Genomic DNA, 20,272 nt, shown 5'->3' with positions numbered 1-20,272 from the left:
TTATAGTCTATATCATAATTAATTTTGGAAGAAACCTTTAAGTATTTCTTCCTGTATTTATGACAGTTAACTCGAAGGAAATATAAGTTTGAATATTTTCAGCTGAAACAACATGGACATTGGACAATATGGTATTGATTTTTGAAAAGTGTCTCACACACTACTTAGAAGTGGCTGCATTTTAATGATTTGTTACTATGCAAAATCTACAGTACATATTTATGATATGTATAGTTAAGTCATATTTTTCTAATTTAATCGATTTTGGCAAAACTAATTCGTGGCTTACTGTCTCTATATTAAATGTTATATACGTATTTGAAAGTTATTGAAATCTATACGAAAGTTATTATCCAAGCAATTACTAATGTTGAAAAGAATCCTTAAGAATTTGCTGCCATACTAACAGAAAATTTTACTTAAATAAACTTAAAGTTGATATTTTCAGCAAATGAAATATATACTAAAGTGGAAGTCGGTTAATTGAATCAGGGGCTGATTGAATCAGCCGCTTTAATGAATCAAATTGTCAGAAACAAAATAAAATCCAGCTTTATTGAATTAGTCGCTTTATTGAATCGGCCGCCGGCTGGTGGCGAGATGGTTAGGTGCTGGCCTTTTACGCCTGACCTGGGGTTGCCAGTTGGTGGATTTTCGAGATGCAGAGAATCTTCAGCGCCCATGCCGTATGATTATGCGGCATGTAAGAGATCCCTTGGGTATTCTTTTGGCTTAGAATATCCCTTGGCTAAATTAAATTCATAGTGCAATTTCGCATCAAATGAGAGTCCAGGTGCCTCCATCTGGTGGAACCTGGGCGTCAAAAACACTACTGTGTCAAGCATCAGCGCCTTAATCGTGACACACGAAAGACTGATGCATTGTTGGGGAGCGCACTAGGTCTGGTTACGGCCCAGACGCCTCTTGAGGTGGGTCTCTTATACAGCCCCGTTGGAAAGAAAAACAAAATATTGAATCGACCGCTTTATGGAATCAAAACTATTTTGCACAAATGTGATTCATATAAGCGGCGGCCACTGTATATGGCGATAAAATTACCAATCTTGATTATGTGAACAAATTAGTTCAAAACTCTCTAGATTAGAAATTTCTGTGAAATGAAATACCTGTTGATTCAAACACTTAGAAATAAGAGTAACCTCAGGGGAGCTAATAATACATGTGACTTACTATCTTTCTTTACGTTACTTCATTTATTTTACAGGTTTTCGCTCTGACAAAGAGCACGACACCTTGAAAGTGCTAGCTCTGGTACGAGTTGGACCTTCGTGCAAACAACCAGAAACCGAACTTCAATGGCGAGTCGCTTTCGGCGGAGGAAAAAGGGAAGGCAGTGCCAAAATCAAAGTTAATCTTGATGCAGATGCAGCTGGAGGGACAGTGGTAAGTTTACGCTTTTTAAAGTACTAATGTTAAATAAACAAACTATGGATATTCAGAAAATTGCATACACATATTTATTGCGATTTTAAAAATCACCAAACAATGTCGGATAATTGAAGTGTTAAAGAATTGGGGAGTTGTAGGTTATATTGACTTCACTGGAAATGTAGTGAACTTCTTTTAAAAATGTATCTTTAGAATATATTACGCGCTTAAAACTCTAGTTTTTAAACTGTACAGTGCTGGTTAAAAAAAAAAAGTGCATCACGCTCGCATTTTCATAACAATGGGATTATGTGAGAAGTTTTGGTCGACCGATTAACGATGAATGTATGTGAAATTCTGCAAAACTTATGAAATAAACATTTAACAGCAGGAATCCGATAATTGTTTACGTAGATCGGAGCTGTTTCCGGGCCAAGGCAAACTGCTGACCCCATGCTCATTTTTCCATTTCTGAACCTGCGTGTGAGTTTAGAGAAAAAAAATTACTTAACCTCATGTCAGTTTAAGTCTAATGTCAGGATAAAGGTTTTTGAATTGTTGCTTACCAGTTTTGCCCTATGGCGCGGAGCAAAATCATCCTGGAAACTGACGTTTGGAACTGAAGTAAAGTGATCCCGGATAGTAGGAAGCAATTTCTCCTCCAAAATACCAATGTACACCTGAACGTTTACTGTTCCTTTTGCACAAAGTGAAGCGCACTAACTCCTTGATCAGAAATACATCCTCAAATCATCTGGGATAAGGGATGCTTGACTGTGTGTTGAATGCAGTCGGGATGATATTCCTCTCCTTTGCGGCGCGGGTGATGCAATGTTTTTACCACCACTGTACAAAAAAATAAATAAATAAATAAAATAAAAATAAATAAATAAAATACTTCCCTTTTTTATGTAAGAAACAATAACTTATAATAAGTGATATTTTTTATCACACAGACATAAGATATTTGACAAAAAAAAATCCTAACACGTAACAATAAACAGCAATGAACAACAATTGATGAAAATGTTCGATAACAAAATAAGCAATAAAATGAACTTTCCTTAAGCACGTCTGTAAACAAAAATAGCTGATACATATATTTTCTAGGTTTTTCACGAAAGAAGAAATTCATTCAGAGCGTCAATAACTACTTCTTTCTTATGCCGCTAAAAAAACCTTCATTAATCTTAAAATATCCCCAAATACAAGAGAGATACTCTGTCCTTCAACGACTTTCTTTTCAATACGCATGGCACAGCTGTTTGTGGTTTGTGTTGCTTTACGGTACTTCAATTTCAGCAACAATAACGAAAAAAACATAGATCGACAAATCGATTGCATGTGACGGATATTTAATAAAAGTAGTACGAGGGCTGTTCAATAAGTAATAAGGCTAAATTTATTAAAAAAAGATACAGAACAACTTTAATCGTAAGAATTTACATGGTTTTTTAGGAACAACTTCTACGGGACTATATGCATTTATTCCAACGTTCTGTCCACTTGTTAAAAACTTGTGAATGTTAAGTTTGTGAGAGCTTTTTCAAAACCGCCTCCGCAGAGATTTGGCATACTATGTTGCTTTCAAAATGTTTGCCTTGTAATGGTTTCTTTAGTTGAGGAAACAACTAGTAATCACTGATGTAAAATATTTCTGCGATTCCCCATGATGATAATAGCAGCAGTGTTAATCATTGTTTTTGTGATGGACGTTGTACGTTGTCCCCCACGTTCAATATCTTCCATATTTTACCTGCCTTCCTTAAAAGCTTTATGCCAGCAAAAAGTATTGACTCTAAACATTGCTTCATCGTTGAAAATTATATCAAAGATATATGATGTTGATTTTTGCAGACGAAAACAAATTTTAATAGCATAACTTTGTTCCGACGAAGCTTCCATTTTGACAACTGACTGCGTCTTGTAGGCGCCCGCCAACAGGCTGCAATTCAATCACGTGATGCTCAGGAATATGAGTCTGTACGCGCCAACTATTGGTAGCTTTTGTTAAAGCAGACAACAAACATTTTTCATGCCGCAGAAATTAACATTCTGTTGACGTTGAGTGGTTTCGCGGCAGTAAAATTAGTCTTATTACTTATTGAACAGCCTACGTAGTTTTTCAAGACATTCGTGCATAAACTTAATTCACTCAAAAAATTAAAAGCACATCGAGTAAGGAAATAAACGTTTCTCGATCAGTCGACGAATTTAATTTATTTCAATCCTGCATTGAAAACTGCAAACAACTCCAGGTAGTTATAAAATTTTAAAGCAATTTTCTAAAATGATTTTCAAATTCTGGAGGACATTTTGTTTATTTTCCTTTTTTTTAATTATTTTACTTGCAAATGAATTTGAGCATCAAGAACCAAGCACTTTTAATTAAACAAGACAGCTTATTTTTTCGTCTTGTTTTTTAGGAAGCAAAAGAACCGAAAGCATTAGCGTTTAAGTCTGCTTATCCCAACAGAGCCATTTCAATAGGTAGTCCAGTGGTGGTGGACTTAGAAGTGTCTTTGGAGCCAGGATCTTTAGCACCCGTCGTAGTAGAACTTAGGAACGCAGACGCATCAAAAAAGCGACTTCCATACGACATATGCTTAGGAGGAATATGGTTCAGAGGCAAAAATTATCCTTGCTTTTCTCCGGTGCAAGTAACGAGTAACTTTTCATCTAGGTAAGTTGTTAAGAAGAGGAAAGAAGTAAATAAAATTTTCAAGTGTAAGCGAAAAACATACCCTTCTTTACTAATAATAAAGCAGAAAGTCTATCTGTCTGGATGTCTGTAGGATGTCTGTGACGCGCATAGCGCCTAGACCGTTCTGCCGATTTTCATGAAATTCGGCACAAAGTTAGTTTGTAGCATGGGGGTCTGCACCTCGAAGCGATTTTTCGAAAATTCGATTTTATTCTTTTTCTATTTCAATTTTAAGACCATTTTCCGGAGCAAAATTATCATAAGATGGATGAGTGAATTACGAAATTATTATGACGTGGTATGGGAGAGCGAATGAACATAGCCAATTGGCAACAAATGCGTCATCCATTATTTGTAAATATACAGGCGAACCGAATGACCTTTTAATTTTCAACTACGGACAAAGCCGTGCGGGTACCACTAGTGCATCCATAAATCAGTACATCAGAGTCCAAAAGGACGTAAATTACATTATGATATATTTCTGGTTCAAGCAAAGGATGACGCGCGCTTTTTTAACCCTGGTAAAAAATTATAAAGGTTTTTTTTAAAGAATTACATTCACGTGGCTCGATGCGGAATAGGTTTCTACATACAATTCACTAATAAGTGGAAAATCGCAATTTTTGGGCTTAAGACCGTCTGGCTTTGAGGTACAGAAATGTATTGTGACACAAGAAAAAATTAGGGTGCCTTTGAAAAGACCAAAAGGGTTTATAATTTAAATTTTGTTTCACTAAGTTTCCGCAATTGAAACTTGATTTTGACGTTTAGTTTGTAATAATATCTCCTTCGTTTCGATATCTAAATTGAATTTTTTAGTTTAATTGTGAAATTTTCGTACTTAAGAAGCAGGAAAATCCGCGGTGTAATTAACACGTTGGCGAGAATCGTAAGTAAAAGTTGAATTTTTACAAAAGGTGTGTTGTGGATTTACTTTTTTGTGATAGCAAAAAAATTTATCCTACTTCTTTCTATTATCTAGTTGTGCTGCAAGTTTCTCCTTGATGACTTGGATAAACGAAAAAGGAATTCAATTTTTCTGATTTTGATTTACAGATTATACGTTATTGATGATATATTATATTTTAGTTCCTCTTACAAAAGTGTAGTGATAATTTTGTGAGAATTTAGGACAAAATTTCATAAATTAGATTAATCTTTAACCTACCTACAATTAACCCAGTATGGATACAAGCCAAAAGCATTAGATGCAATGGATAAGCCAAGATTATTCATCTAAAGTTTGATTTTCTCATTTTTACCATTTTTAAAGCAATATGAATGACAGCATTGCTTGGCGAGATATCTTATTTTTAATTTCAAATGAGTTACATAATTGGCATCTATGTGAGCTATGCAGAAATATAGTTAGGATTTTTTTTCAAGTTGTAAAAATAGTCCTTGAATTTTTTTTAGAGAATTTAAGTTCATTTTGAAGGAGGGAAATATATGAAAACAATGAAGTACCATGATAGTAATCAATTTCATACGAACTTTCCAAGAAAGAAACGAAAGATGAAAGGGAAAGAAGAGATGTGTGTACTAATTTGATTTTTTGACAATTAATATATTAGATATTTTCTGTTAAAAAATTACGAAGTGTTCAATTGTAATACTTAAATAATAATAATAATAATAATAACAATTTTTCCATTTTCCTCGATTCTAGATTTAAAAAACAAAGCTTTAAAACGTGCCTAATTAAATTATTAAAGCTAATTTCCGATTTTTAATTCAAGAAACACGCTTGTAGGGGCATTGAAAAGATGGCTGCGGAGTCGGAAGAAAAATAAACGACTCCGAGTCCTGGAATTTTACATCCTGCTACTGCGACTCCGACAGTTTTATCGAAAAATGAGTTCGACGCCGACTCCACAGCACTGGTAGAGTTGCATACTCGGAGAGAAAATGATCAACTCCGACTCTCAGAATTTTAAAACCCTACTCTGGCTCCGATTCTTTTATCCCAATATCCGTCCAACTGTGACTCCGCAGCCCTAGTTAAAAATATCTCTGGATCTACAATTTAATTACAAATTGCATAAAAGAGAAATATAAATATTTATTAGAACCGAGCGTATCCAATTTTTCCATGCCTAATAAAAGTATCAGACATGATACAAACTATATTAATACTAACAGAAGAATAACTTCTTTGGTTGACGAAATATCTCATCGCATGTGTTGCAAGAATGTTGCAAGAAGATTTACTTATAACTTTCGACATCGTACAAACTTTCTTCAACTTATCTTACGAAAGACTGATTTAAATGCCTAGACCTATGTGGTATCATTAATTACACAAAAGTCAATTTAATGGGAGCAGCAGACAGTGCATATATTGTCTAAATGTCACCTTAAAAGCGAAAAGATTAATTTTTACTCTTAATATATTTTTTTTAAACCAGGACTTAATTTGCATGCCTCTTTTAAATTTGATCTGGATCTTTATACATTGAACGGAACTCAGACTATGCTTATGTTCAAGTAAGACTTGCAGACTATAAATAGGGCTCCCACACTTCTTTTGCCAGAAAAGGAGCCCTGTTCTCAACAGTGAGCAAATAGTGGTGAATAAATAAAAAAAAATAGGGTTTGGTGCATCAGTAAATTAAAATTTTTATTTATGAGAAAAAAAGGAATCAAGTCTTCATAAAATCTAATTCAGAGATTTATTTTCAGTGACTCTGAAAACGACGGCCGAAATGACACCGCAGTGTACAATCTTGGTTTAGTCTGCAACACATTTGTTAGCAGTGAAGAAAAAGAAAATAAGGTAAAATATAAATTAATTATATGTGTGTGTGTATAATACAGAAATGCTTTTGGCCTTCGGAATTGGTTTTGTAAAACTTTCGCACTTTGAAGAGCCCACTAATTTTAGTTCCTTTTCTTTCTCTTAGGCTTAGCGTTCGTGCTTGTTATTAATTTCCTTTCATTGATCTAATTCTTTTTCGTAGGCTTTTATTTGCTTACTTTTTCAACTAATTTTAGAAGATAAAAGAGCTTTTCTTCGACAATCATTTTACAAAATTCAATAGATACTTTGTCTTTTTAGGTAACAGTTCGAATGGCAATGCGACCCACAGATGATGGATCTTTGAAAATTCGAGACACATTTGCCGTAGAAGGATACGCTAGTGTGGGATCGCATCATAAGAAAATTGATACCGTCAAGTTCAGCATAGCTCGAGAACCTGATCAAATAGAAACGAAGGTGAGCTCGATATGTAATAAAAAATATTTCGTTAATGTAGAATACAACTGATCCACAAACATATATGAAAACAAGCAATTGTACTCATAAAAAGATTAAGATTTCCATCTTGTGGCAATATACAATACTTTTTGTGTGTTCAAAAAAGCTATTATCCTCATTTTTATACGTAGTTATTTTAAATTCAAATAATTGTATGAGGCTAAATTTCGAACTCAGTACCAGCGCGAATTGAATAGCAAAAAATTATTGGAAGATTAAAGTAACATTTTTTACACAGAGTTTAAATACTGTAATCAGTGTAATTAATGCTATATATGGAACAAAAGGGTACCTCATAATTATTTAGCTACAGATTCCGAAGTCACGTTCATTGTTAATATTTTGCTTCAAAAAATTCTTGTTTACGAGATAAACTTGATAGATTTAATCTTAATGAGACGATGAACATACTGAAAAGCATTTTTTGGACATACATTACGGTTAGAATTTTTTTTTATCCGTAATTTTGAAGCATAAAATAAATTAAGTCTGCAGATCATTTTGTAACCAAGTTTCAGTTATGATGCGCTATGTCTCTATTTCTCTTAAAATTCTCTATATTTTTTCCAAATGAATATGAGAACAGACTTTAGCGAAAATTTTATGTTTTCGTACTCGCTTCAGCAACCTTATAAATCGCAATTGTTCATAATTTAAATATTGATCCAAATTGAATTTTCCATGTCTTTTAGGATGAAAATACACTTTGTACATTTGAAGGGATGTTGGCAAGAATGTGATGTGTCAGATGATGTGAATTTTCAGTAGGCCATTCCAACTTATAAAAAATATTCGTAGACATTTTCAAAGGTATCATACACTACCTTGCCATTCGTCACCGGACACCTCACACAAGTCACGTAAAGTGGACTCACACAATATTAATAGCGTGTAGGGCCACCATTTGCTGCAATGACAGCTGAAACTCTTTGAGGAAGACTTTCCACCCAGTGACGATATGTTGCAACAGGACTAAGGCTCCATTCCTCCTTCAACATGCCGTAGAGCTCAGTCTTATTTCGGGGCCAAGTTGGCCTGGCTCTCAGCCGCCGCTCCAACACATCGCAAAGATGCTAGGTGGGACTAAGGTCTGGATTCTGGGCAGGCCAGTCAAGTTTTTCCACATCTATGTCTTCGAACCAGGTAGTAATAACACGTGCCGTATGGCATGGTGCATTGGCCTGTTGAAAGAGAAAAAGCCCATTTCCGAAGTATTGCCACAAGGTAGGTAACGCGTGGTTGTTCAGAACTGCTTGGTACCGCTCGGCATTCATGATTCCACCCACTGCAACAAGTCGACCAAGCTCATACCACGAAGAACACGACCACACCATTATCCTTTTCGAAGGATGTCCGGTGACGAATGGTCAGGTAGTGTACAGTCTATATTCTGCAATACGAAAACCAGCTATGTTTTTCTCCAAATGATATAACCCATTGTCATATTTATTTCAATTTTAGATAAGAAAAGCAAAAATTTTGATCGAAAACAAGGAACTACTCCTTGTGGCTTGTCACATTTCTGCCTTGAGCCCTTCATTTGTATTGTACTATAGCAGATTTTTATACGAAATAAAATTTCTCATCTTTGCATATTTTCCTTATTTGAAGCACATTATCTGAATGATATTCTACTTGAGCATTGTTCAGTACTTGAATGTCAGAAGCTTCGAACAAACTGAGTTGTAAACACTGTTGAACTACATCTAAAACAAGCGACACATCACGATATTCACTGCCAGATGCCTAAATGAATGTCAATACATTCTCCATATCCTATATTATTCTTCTCCTTAAAGGTAAACGCTACGGTGAAACTGGTGCACGAAGACCCCGTCCCAATTAGAATCCACCAACGACTGTGGATTCCCTTCAACATCTCTATTCCTGTTGATGCCGTTGTCAAAGTAGAGGCAGAAGCAAGAGCCCCATACAAAGACCAGCGAGCTATCCTCACGGTCCACGACATTCGCCTGGTATCAGGTGGAATCAACATCCCATGCCCCATGCTCTATCCACAGCCCAAGGTCACCTTTAATCCTACTGGACCAACAACGCAGAAAGATGTCATAAGAGCTTATGTAGGATATTTCACCAATTTGGGTAAGTTGCAGCTGATGATTTCTTAAGTTCTTAATAGTGGTATTGTTCCTTTTAAGAGAAGTTCAAGATCAAGATTAGTGATCACTACTCGTCAAGTGGTGACTACATAAAAAAGTGGCGACTAAAAATATTGGTATCATTTTTTACCTGGTCGCCACATTTCCCCATGCTCTACACTGTTATAACCAGAGGTGCCACCTGGGTGCGATTTTCCGTCGTAGGGTGCAAAGACGGAGCCACAGGGTGCCACAGACTAGGCACAGACTAGGAAATATTGTTCCGATATCTTTTAGCACCTCAGTGGATGAAAGAAGGTAATGAAGGGCCATCAGCCCGCGCAGTAGCCAATAGCGACTCTTTTCCTCCGCAAAGGTGCCTCGCTCGCACATGCGCTGTGCACTACGGCATAAGTTCAATTCAGCCACTTTAATGGCGGACGACGATGCTGCAACGCATTTGTTGGTACATTAAATTTTCACATTGAATCGACTACGAAACTGGATTAAAATTCCACATTTCTGAGACAAACCTTCAAAACCTTGCGTAAGTACAGGCATTTAATCATGGTATAACATTTAAGGCTTTCTAACAGGCTTTTAGTGTTTTCAGAGTTGTGTTTCAACAAAGTAAACTGAGTACAGCTTATTGTTTATGGTTAACCGTTTTAACATAGTGATGTATGGCTTTTTTTATCACGTGTACTAATATATGGTGTTCATTGCTTGTCACGTCTGCGGTCTCACGGATTTTCCCCAAAATTGTGTATTGTTAGCAATACGAAATAATTAATAAGTAACCGGGATGAAAATTCAATGATGTAAGTAACTGCTACAGCAGATAGACTAAATGTCTTTATCTTCGCAATAAAATAATTGCGTAGACGTAGCAAAGAAAAAAAAAAGCTTTGAAAAGAAATCTCTCTGTGTGTTTCATGCCATGACTCATTACGTGGAAATATTTCGTTGGTGTTATTTCAAAAACCGAATGCAGTGTCTAGACGCTTTTTTTTTTCTCTCTCTCTCTCTCTCTAATTTCCGTTTCCAATGCTTTTCATTATGTAGGATGCTAAAAATTTGTTTTGATTTTTAATGTCAAAAAAGTTTCTATTTAACAAAGAAAAAAAAGTGCTTTTTTAGATTACTTATGTTCAAATAGGATATTCAAATGTCGAACTATATAATACGTATCAATATGTTACTCTTGATTAAAATATTTTGAACGTTTATGAAACGCCTGCATTTTATGAAACGATTTGATTTTTCCGTGATTGTAATATAACTGGATATTTTTGGCTGTGCTTGTAAATTATCCATAAATGCCTACACTCTTATTTTTTAGTATCATGCTTTAGTAAATGTCAATATCATTTAAAACTACTGAGCAATCCAAGGGTTTTTATGAGAGTTAGAACTCAGATAGAGGAATTGAAGTCATGAACACTTCTATATTATATTGAAAAGTCTGAAATGTGATCAAATGCCTTAAATGACAAATTTTAATCCAAAATGAATTCAATGTGAAAAAAATACCAAGACTTTGTCTATCATAAACCCAAACAATAAATAGAACACAATAATATTCAAAAACGCACACAATCGGGGGGAGGGGGAAGAGGGTCTACTGTAGAAATCATTAAGGGTGCCATTTTTCTCTCCGAAGGTTCCTTCTTTTCCCCCGCGCTGCCTGTCTTTTAAAAGGTGCCCATTTTTCGCCCTAGTAAGAGGTGCCATTCCGGCTCCGTATTGGGTGTCGCTGGTGAACAAGCGTTTCACCCCTGAAAGGTGCCAAACGCAACCTTTAGTTTTAACAGTGTACCGATAACCGAAGATCACTGTTGCTGGACTGCTGCTGGACCAACTACTCAGAAAGACATCGTTAAAGCTTATGTAGGATTTTCACCAAATTCGGGTATTCTTCAACTATCAGTACTTTAGTTCTTAATAGTGTTGCTCGTTTTTAAATGAAGTTAGGGATCAAGATCAGTGTCCCCACGAGGAAACTACATAAAAAAGTAACGACTAAAAATATTGGTATCATTCGCCATCTGGTCGCCACTCTCCCCAATCCAAACTGCGCCATTAACAATTTTAAGTTGTCAGAAAGCCTTCTTCTTTAAAATGATGTAATTTCCTGCTCACGTAATTGATACTTCTTTATACAAATAATGTTAATGCCACTAATTAGTTGTAATAACCTTTATTTTTTTTATATTCTAGTAGCAGCTTAAGAAGTAATTAGTTGGTTAGTTGTTTTTTGCTTACAAAAAATGTTGTGACAAAAAATAAAGGAAGTGGCGACTAATAAATTTGTTTCTTCTAGCCACAGGTGACTAAAAAAAATTCTCAATCTTGATCTTTAAGGAAAGTATTCGGCAACAACTTGCAGTAATTTATTTCGTAGTATTGTTTAAAATCAAACGGTCGTAGGTATTCAAGCAAAAATGACTGAGTCTGAAAAATTTATTTCACGAACTGCATTCGATTAAAATTTTTTCAACTAATAAAATCCTGACACAGACTAGTTATACAGTAAAATTGACATATACGTCCACACAGCAAGGTAATTCATAGGTTTCATGCTAAAAGATAAGGGGGAGAACACGAAAAGTTATGAAAGTATACCGGACTAACATAGATATGGGAAGATCTCGTCACTTCTTTCGTATTATTCGACAACGCGTATAATAATTCTAAGAATTCACGCTGAGCGGAAGGGTGCCGTTGAGAAAAGTTGTACTGTTAATATAGTTACACTTTTGAGACACTCTAGAATTTCAACACCAATTTAAGTAATTTTGAAAATACAAACTAACTTTACTTTTAAACAATAATTACTATGTAGGTCAGTCAAAAGTTAGTTGCACTTCTTCGTAAATCTGTTCCGTCTAAGACAATTTTGATGAAATTCTATGGCAATACTTCAGACATGTACCTTTATTGTGTGATGTACCGGCTTCCCCAAGACAAGTTCAGTTTTTCTGATTGTCAGTCGCAAACATGTCTCGATAGCTGCAAGTAGTGTCCAAATTGGAAATGCGTGCAGTGATTCAATTTTGTTGGCAAAAAGGGCAACTGCGCTGAAATTTATGTGCAGTAGCATGAAGTGAATAGTGAAAATGCAATGTCACATTAAGGTATCGTGAAATGGTGCAACATGTTTAAGAATGGACGTACAGATATTGACGACGCTGAGCGCAAGGGAAGACCAAGTTTAGGTGGAAAGTGTGGTATCCCCTTCCCAAGCTACCCTAACTTTTCACCTCCTGACTTCGATGTTTTTGGTCCCATAAAACAAGAACTTTCAAAGCGATGATGCCATGCGGATGACGAAGTGAAAGATGCAACCCAACAATAGTTATCGGACATTGGACGGGATTGTTTTGCGGATGGCATAGAAAAACTTGTACCACGTCTCGACAAGTGCTTAAATAACAGAAGAGATTTTGAATGGAACTTTAAGATGCGAATAAAGTTATAGTAAAATTTCAATCATTTTTCTGTTTTCTTGAGCAGTGCAACTAACTTTCTAACTGACCCTCGTAAATACAATTCGATCTGTAAGCCAAAATTTCATCTTTTCTGAAGAAATGTGCATCACACATGCACCCTCTTGGAAAGATCACATACTAATAGAATTCGATTTTTTCTTAAAACGCATGGTGAAATCAAAGTTAAAAATGGTAAAATATTACATTCTATTTTAAAGCAAAATGTTTTTTTTAAAGATGTGTTATGAATGTCATTAATTAATAAGTAATGTAAACATCAACTGTAAAGAAGCTAAACATTAGTGCGAATGAAAGCTAATTTGGGTAAGAAAACATGTTGTGAGTTAATTAAAGAAAAATCTTCTAAAGTTATTAGAATGATTTGGCATCGCTGTCATTAAACAATCAGATAAAAAAAAATGCGTGACAAATTATTAATTACTTAATTTTTTATAACATGAAATTCCAAGTTTATAATCAGTAGTACTTGTGAAAGACGATAACTAGTAAAATTTTCTCGATAAATATTTTTAATAATGCTACTGAAATTGTGTCTGAACGCATTTCATGGATTTTTTATAATCGAGATTTTTTTTCTGGTTGATATCAAGTAAAAGGCATTTGTTTTGAATACCATAAATGTATTAACTTTCCCATCAGAGACAACAAGTCACAGCGATGAAAGAAAAATATTATCAAGAAAAATAAATGACTACTCGCTTGAGTAACTTTTGGTCTAATAATGACTTATTATGACTTATGACAGTGCGTAGGGAATTGAAAAAAATAATTTCCGTTTAGGTAGAGGAAAGATTTTATTACAAATATTATGGGAGAGATTAAAACTAGTAAACTAACTAGTCTAGACAGGATGTAAAAAAAATTAAATTGCATATTTTTATAAATTACTTCTTTATTAGGATAATTTTTATTTCCTTTTACGAAAAAGGAAGTATTGTATTCGGAAAAAAAAATTCACTCAAAAATCGACCTTAATTTCCATTTTTCTGACCCCCGAATGAATGTTTTTTCGACCCGACTACACGTGCATATATAACTAAGAACGTATAGACGCCCGAAATATCCATTTTGGCGATTCCTGGGTTAATTACAACGAGTTTTCTCGTGACGTCTGTATGTACATATGTATATGCGTATGTACGTATGTGCGTATGTATGTCGCATAACTCAAGAACGGTATGTCCTAGAAAGTTGAAATTTGGTACGTAGACTTCTCTAGGTACGTACTCTTCTTCGTGGGGTCTAGTTGTGCACCTCCTCTTTTGGTTGCATTCAGGTTTTTGTAAAGGGGTCTTTTTCACCTTTTTGGGGGGAAATCATTGTTAATTTCGATGCACATTCAAGTGGTGTTATAATTTTGCGGACACTTGGCGATATATCGCCAGTCTTTTGGTCGGCAGGTTTTGTCGTCAACTTGGTGACAAATTTGGCGATTTTTTTTTTTTTTTTTTAACCTGGTTTCAATTTGGTCACTGTTGGTGATATTCAGAGAGTAGACTACTGAATCACATTAAAATTGCCAATAATGGGAAAATAACATTAAATTGGTGTAAAAGGAAGTCATGTGATGGACACATCAGCTTATTTTAGAAAATAACATGAAAGGGAAGAAAATGTTGAAGTCTTTCTTAATTTTTAAAAGTTTTTTTGAAATGATTAATTTAAGTATGAGAAGAGATATCAACTAATATACAGCGCGTATTTGTATTTTTTTTAAACAAATTCTTCAGAACTACATATTTAGCACTGAGCAAATACGTTACTCAGTTCTATTCAACATCATTAAACGCGTTGATATTTATAGGTTTAAGCCACAAAATGAACATGGCACAAGAAGGCGATGATGATTTGACTTTGGAGGTTCTCGTAGAGATGTCCGATCACCCACTTACAAACAATGAAAAAATATTCAAACTAAAATTCATTGCCGAGGTTGGAAAGGCAGTCATTGATATTGAACAGCCCATGGAAGTACGAAGAGACGGCACAGAAAGACCAGATCTAGATGTCAAAGTTCTGGTTGACAATAAAAAACCTTATCAGAGTGGGTAAGTACGAATGTTTTTCATACACGCCTCTCAAATAGATCGATAAAGTAGTGGGGTCGTTTCCAAAATTTTAAAAGTATTTTTTTTTCTGAACGAGCATGCTTAAAAATATAGCATCTGGCCATTTTTTAAACAAATTGTTTAAGTTTAATATTTAAAAAAAAAACTTAAATCGGAGCGCTTTCATTGTTAACGGCTACTGCCGATGACATCACAAATGATTAAATGCCATTCAGTGTTGCCATTTACAGTGCAAAATATTTAATTCGCATCTTTACTCACGTGTATTACGTAAACCAAAAGACTTTTTAATTTTTTTACTACGGACAAAGCCATGCGGGTGCCACTAGTGCTGTAATAAAAGACAATTCTGCTTATTTAAGAACGTCTTTTGCTTATTATCCGGTTTTTCGCTAACCCGGATTGCCTTTGAACCCAATTAGTCCCAACAGATTATTTCGGTAAAAGGCATCAAAGAGAATTTTGCAAGAGATAGCAAATACTATATTTTGCGGTATATAATACGATAGTCTAGAATCAAGCTAGGATTTCGGAATTTTTGCTGGGTGTTATGCCGACAGAAGTATTAATTGCACTTTTGCTTGCCTTTGTGTGAACACTGTAAATAGTTTCTGTTATGAGAAGTAACATGCAGTAAGAGTGTTTCAATCTCCGACATCGGACTCCGATATCTGTAGCCTAAAGTTTAATTCATTCCAGTTCTTATTGATAAATCACTAACCCATTTATGACCCGAAACATAGTTCTTTTCGTGGATCGAATGCTTCTAGTAGGAAACTAAAATTCAGTTTTTTTTCATACTGCTTCAGGGAAAACTCAACAAATGAATAATTTTCAAGACTTTGGGGGAGTGTTAAGACTTGGTACAAATGTTATTAAACTATCAATTTAAAATTTTACTTAATAATAAGCATTTATGTCTTCTTTCGAATGACTGTCATTGGAACAACTTTTTTTTTTTTTTTTTTTTTTTGTTTCAGCGATACAATTAACGTAACCGTGACAGTGGAACACAAGAATGAGTCTACAGCCGAGCCAATAAATGCAACTGTCCGTCTTTATTTGCCACCTTATGTGGAATATGATAACAAAGCTTTCTTCAATGTGACTTCAGTTGGGACCGTTCAATTTTTACCGGAATTCGGAGGACTAGACATTGTGGTATGAATGCTGATTTATATTTTTGTTTTTTTATACGCTTTCTGTTTCTTAAGGTCATGAAGATAAAAAATATTGCTCATCATCATATGTTAGTATGATGACAAAAAAAGAAAAAAAAACCCTAACCTACAAAACGGCTTTAAGAAAATAATAATTTTAAACATTTCAATAAAACAGTTCCTGCTAATTAGTAACACGCACTTTTGCCATGATTCAAACAAATAGAATTTCACATTTTTTAAAGTTTTTGAGAGTACATTAATCGTTTAAATTTTCAACTAACCTAAATGCATGAAACATTAATCAGAGTAAAATATTTCATGAATCGTTCCCATAAATTTTTAATTACACTGCAACAGCTTTTCCCAACCTTTTTAAGTGTGTGACAGTAAGTTTTGTAAAAAATAATTTGAGGCCCACTAACTACTATTTATACAAGAAAAACTCAAATACAAGTGGTAGAAGTTAAAAAAACCTTAAAATAAGATTTTTTACACTATTTTTCCTACATGAGAGACAATATCTGGATTGAAACTGGATCGCTTTGGCATCCAATAATTCTGAGTAATATGACAAGTCTTCTTTGTTGGCTACGCCACTGACAGTTTTTGAGCGAAGGCTCTCACACCAGTGAATCGACACAAAAAACGGATATTTCGACTATGAGTAGTGAATCGCTGCTCTTCTAAACTAAAGCCCAGTATACTGCCGTGTGCAGGTAAACGGCAGTATCTGCAGAAATAAGTTTCCGAAATATTTAAAGAAACGCGTTTTGGATTTCACACTAACCATAGGGGAATGTTGGAATTATACGTCTTTTTCGCGCCTTTTTCTCAGCGAAAACCAAATGAGCGAGCTTGTACAAGAAAGATAACATACAATAGATGACAAAAATGCAAAAAAATAAAAAATGAAAAATTTGCAGTTACTGCCCTTTACCTGCACACGGCAGTATACTGTCTCAGCTGTGTATGTGTATTCAGAGCTGTACTCTAGACTAAAGCCCTTGAACGTGTCGCTACTTAAGCTACGATTCGAGGCTTTACTCTAGACTACTCCCTACTACCAACTCTTTATTCAACGTTATCAGGCAAAAGTATATTCTCTTTTCAAGCTGATGTAACAATTATAATTTTCGCTTAGTTTTATTACGGGGACGGGGGACATTACAAATGCTAAACACTCGTGTAGTTAAATCTTCCAAATGTACTGAATTTTTTCTTTGAAAAAAATCAAAAATACTTCTTCATTTCACATCGTGTTAGCAATTGAAGAAAGAATAAAGTGAATAATTTTCTACCTTTTTTTTTCGTCTGGTTGTGATATTTTCTTAATACGAATTAAAATAATTTCTGAAAACGAACTGTTAATTGTGTGGAAGGAAAACAAATAACGTTGAAACTATACTAAATTCATTCTCTGAAACTGCGAAGCATCATTTTTCAGTAAATACAAATATCTATCTTTATGAGAGGAATTTTTTAAATTACAGAACCTTTTTTTCAATGTTCCCATAAGTGAACAAAAAATAGGAGAGACAAAATACGCAATTGATTTACAACAAAAATTCATCCAAAGTAAAATTTCCAATTTGAATAAGTAAAAAATTGAAAAATCAAATTAAACAAGAGCTACACAAAAATGCTTCAAATTTTGTCATAGCAGAATACATGATTTCAGCAAAAATTCCAGTACATGCTATTTTTCGGTAACATCAAAGTAAAAATGTGGATAACAAACATATTTTTTGAACACCTCCGTCAGTTTTCCAAATTAATTAGAGTAACGGACCAGTAACAGACAAATGTCCAGTAACAGATAGTCATAAGTTAGGATCGAAATAATAAGAATTTTAGGCAGATAAAATTGATGTTCCTGTAGCCATGAGTACGGTGCAACCATCTAGTGTTATCATAGTGAATTTTATGGGCAAGTTGATATTTACAAGGTATTGGTGGAAGGTTATGAACAGCCACCAGGAGGTCAGCTGAGGCAATGAGAAGCAAAGGGATGTAAGTGCCAAAATAAAAAATTTGGAGATAACCAGTTCACATGGTAGGTGAACCTCTCCTCTGTCTTGGGGCAAGAGATGGTACTAGTAGCCCTGATAGTTGCTGATATATAGTATGATTAAGAAAAAAATTCAATGAAAGCCTACCTAGGATGTTATTTTTAAACGTGTTTTACTCAAAACTTGAAAATGTCCACTTACATCCCTTTGCTTCTCACTGCCTCATCTGGTGTTTCATGTTCATTTAAATTTAATAAGGCTTTATTTCTGAAAATAAAGAACTTTTGCACGTTTTGAAGAGGAAAAGGGAATTTGTCCATTTCTCATCCTTTTCTCATTCTATATGTTACTGGGTATCATCAGATTTTTCGGTGTCTGCTACTGGGGGCGGACCTTTTCTCGAAATTGAGCAAATATAAAACTATTTCAGAGGACCCAGAAGCATTCAAACATTAAACGAGATATAGTTACACGAGGGAAAAATAGTTTTAAAAATCTAAATACATTAAAAGGCTCCGAAAATTCAGTTAACCTGAAAGCGATGTCTTAAGGCACCAGTGTCTGTTACTGGTGCCGTTACACTATAACTGCTACTTTTTTATTCAGTAAATTACCGTCCATTAGCCAGGGCTAAAGCAGAAATCCATGAAATACACCGCCAGCTCAGTCATTCCAGCCGAGGACTGCAGTTTCGTGCTTGTTAGCACTCATCAGCCAAGCATAGGAAGTGATCGAGCTGGAGGTGGAAAACCTCTTAAGGAAGCCAAGAGTGCCAAACAAACTGGTAGATAATATAGAATTAGCACTGACCAGACGAGTGGCCGAAACAATGGTTCGGTTCAACTCGAAGATTGAAGGCAAGGTATGGTATTTTCAATAAGTTACCGTCCTATAGCCAGGACTAAGGCAGAAATACATGAAATACACCGCCAACTCAACCAGTGAATTGACTGAGTTGGCGGTGTATTTCATATAATAAGAGCTTAGTAATGAAGGAAAAGGATCTAGAAATGATCACTTCCAATAAAATATGCATCATTTCTTTGTTTACAATGGGAAAGAGCAAACGGCCTTTGTTTAAGCTCTAAGCTGCAAAAGTATTTTGTTGCGCATAAATAAACTCTACTAGCGTGTTGAAGTTTTGCATAAGGCATGGTTTATTCAGTAAGTTACCGCCCGTTAGCCAGGTTTAAGGCAGAAATACACGAAATACACCGCCAGCTCAGTCATTCCAGCCAAGGACTTCAGTTTCGTGCTTGTTAGCACTCATCAGCCCGGCATAGCAAGTCAAGTGACTGAGCTGGAGGTGGAAAACCTCTTAAGGAAGCCATGTTACTTTCCTCTCTACCTAAAAATTAAGTACTGTTATTATTTTCAGATTCCACAATTCTTGTTCTCGGACACAGCGACAGTGACAGTTAGTCTCCTTGCGGATCCCAAAAACGAAAGAGGTTTCGGTCGTGGCGAAGTAAACGCAACGACACCGTACAGGGTCCTTTGCATGCAAACATTCCGGGAAGAACCTTCACCTAATCCTGAATCCGCTGAAACAATTGTCAACTGTGGACCCACCGATTACATTATGTACATTGTAAACAGTCAAGGTAAGTTGAGAAATAGTTTTCTTTCTGAAATTAGAAGAGGTTAAACTTTCTTTTGTTCTTAAAGTTGAAAATTTTTATTTCGGCCACTATTTTCGTTTTTAGTATTTTTTTTTTCCTACATTGTTGTACAGTCGACTCCCGCGACAACGCGATTCGACTTATGCGAAATGGCTACAACGCGATTTTTTTCACCAGTAAATAATTTTAGACCTAAAGCGAATTCCTCACCTGCAACACGAAAATGTTCAAAAGGGAATCGCGGTGTGAAAGTATCGGCTTTGTTATTGGCTACTTAAAATATTTTTTTCGTGTACGGATCTTTATCCCTTTAGCATCACTGCATCACTGGTAGCAGAATTTCCCACTCCGTACTAATCTGACCAATGCTTTCTTTATGAATACAAATAACTACTCATTTATACCATTTATTTTTTTCATTCTAAATGCGAAAAAGTTGATGA

The 20,272-nt window shown here is 35.1% G+C and overlaps 1 protein-coding gene across 1 annotated transcript in view; it reads left to right on the top strand.

Annotated features, from left to right (window-relative positions):
* Positions 1-20,272, top strand: part of LOC129233338 (uncharacterized) — a 76,602-nt gene that overhangs the window by 33,211 nt on the left and 23,119 nt on the right. The window contains exons 14-21 of the mRNA XM_054867380.1: positions 1,226-1,404; positions 3,816-4,072; positions 6,779-6,872; positions 7,155-7,313; positions 9,155-9,458; positions 14,771-15,014; positions 16,016-16,196; positions 19,586-19,811. Of these exons, the coding sequence (XP_054723355.1) occupies positions 1,226-1,404; positions 3,816-4,072; positions 6,779-6,872; positions 7,155-7,313; positions 9,155-9,458; positions 14,771-15,014; positions 16,016-16,196; positions 19,586-19,811 (1,644 nt within the window). The remainder of the gene's footprint in view (positions 1-1,225; positions 1,405-3,815; positions 4,073-6,778; positions 6,873-7,154; positions 7,314-9,154; positions 9,459-14,770; positions 15,015-16,015; positions 16,197-19,585; positions 19,812-20,272) is intronic.

The sequence above is a fragment of the Uloborus diversus genome, unplaced genomic scaffold, assembly GCF_026930045.1.
Source record: "Uloborus diversus isolate 005 unplaced genomic scaffold, Udiv.v.3.1 scaffold_349, whole genome shotgun sequence".
Lineage (NCBI taxonomy): Eukaryota > Metazoa > Arthropoda > Arachnida > Araneae > Uloboridae > Uloborus > Uloborus diversus.
This window is presented reverse-complemented; position numbering and strand designations above follow the sequence as displayed.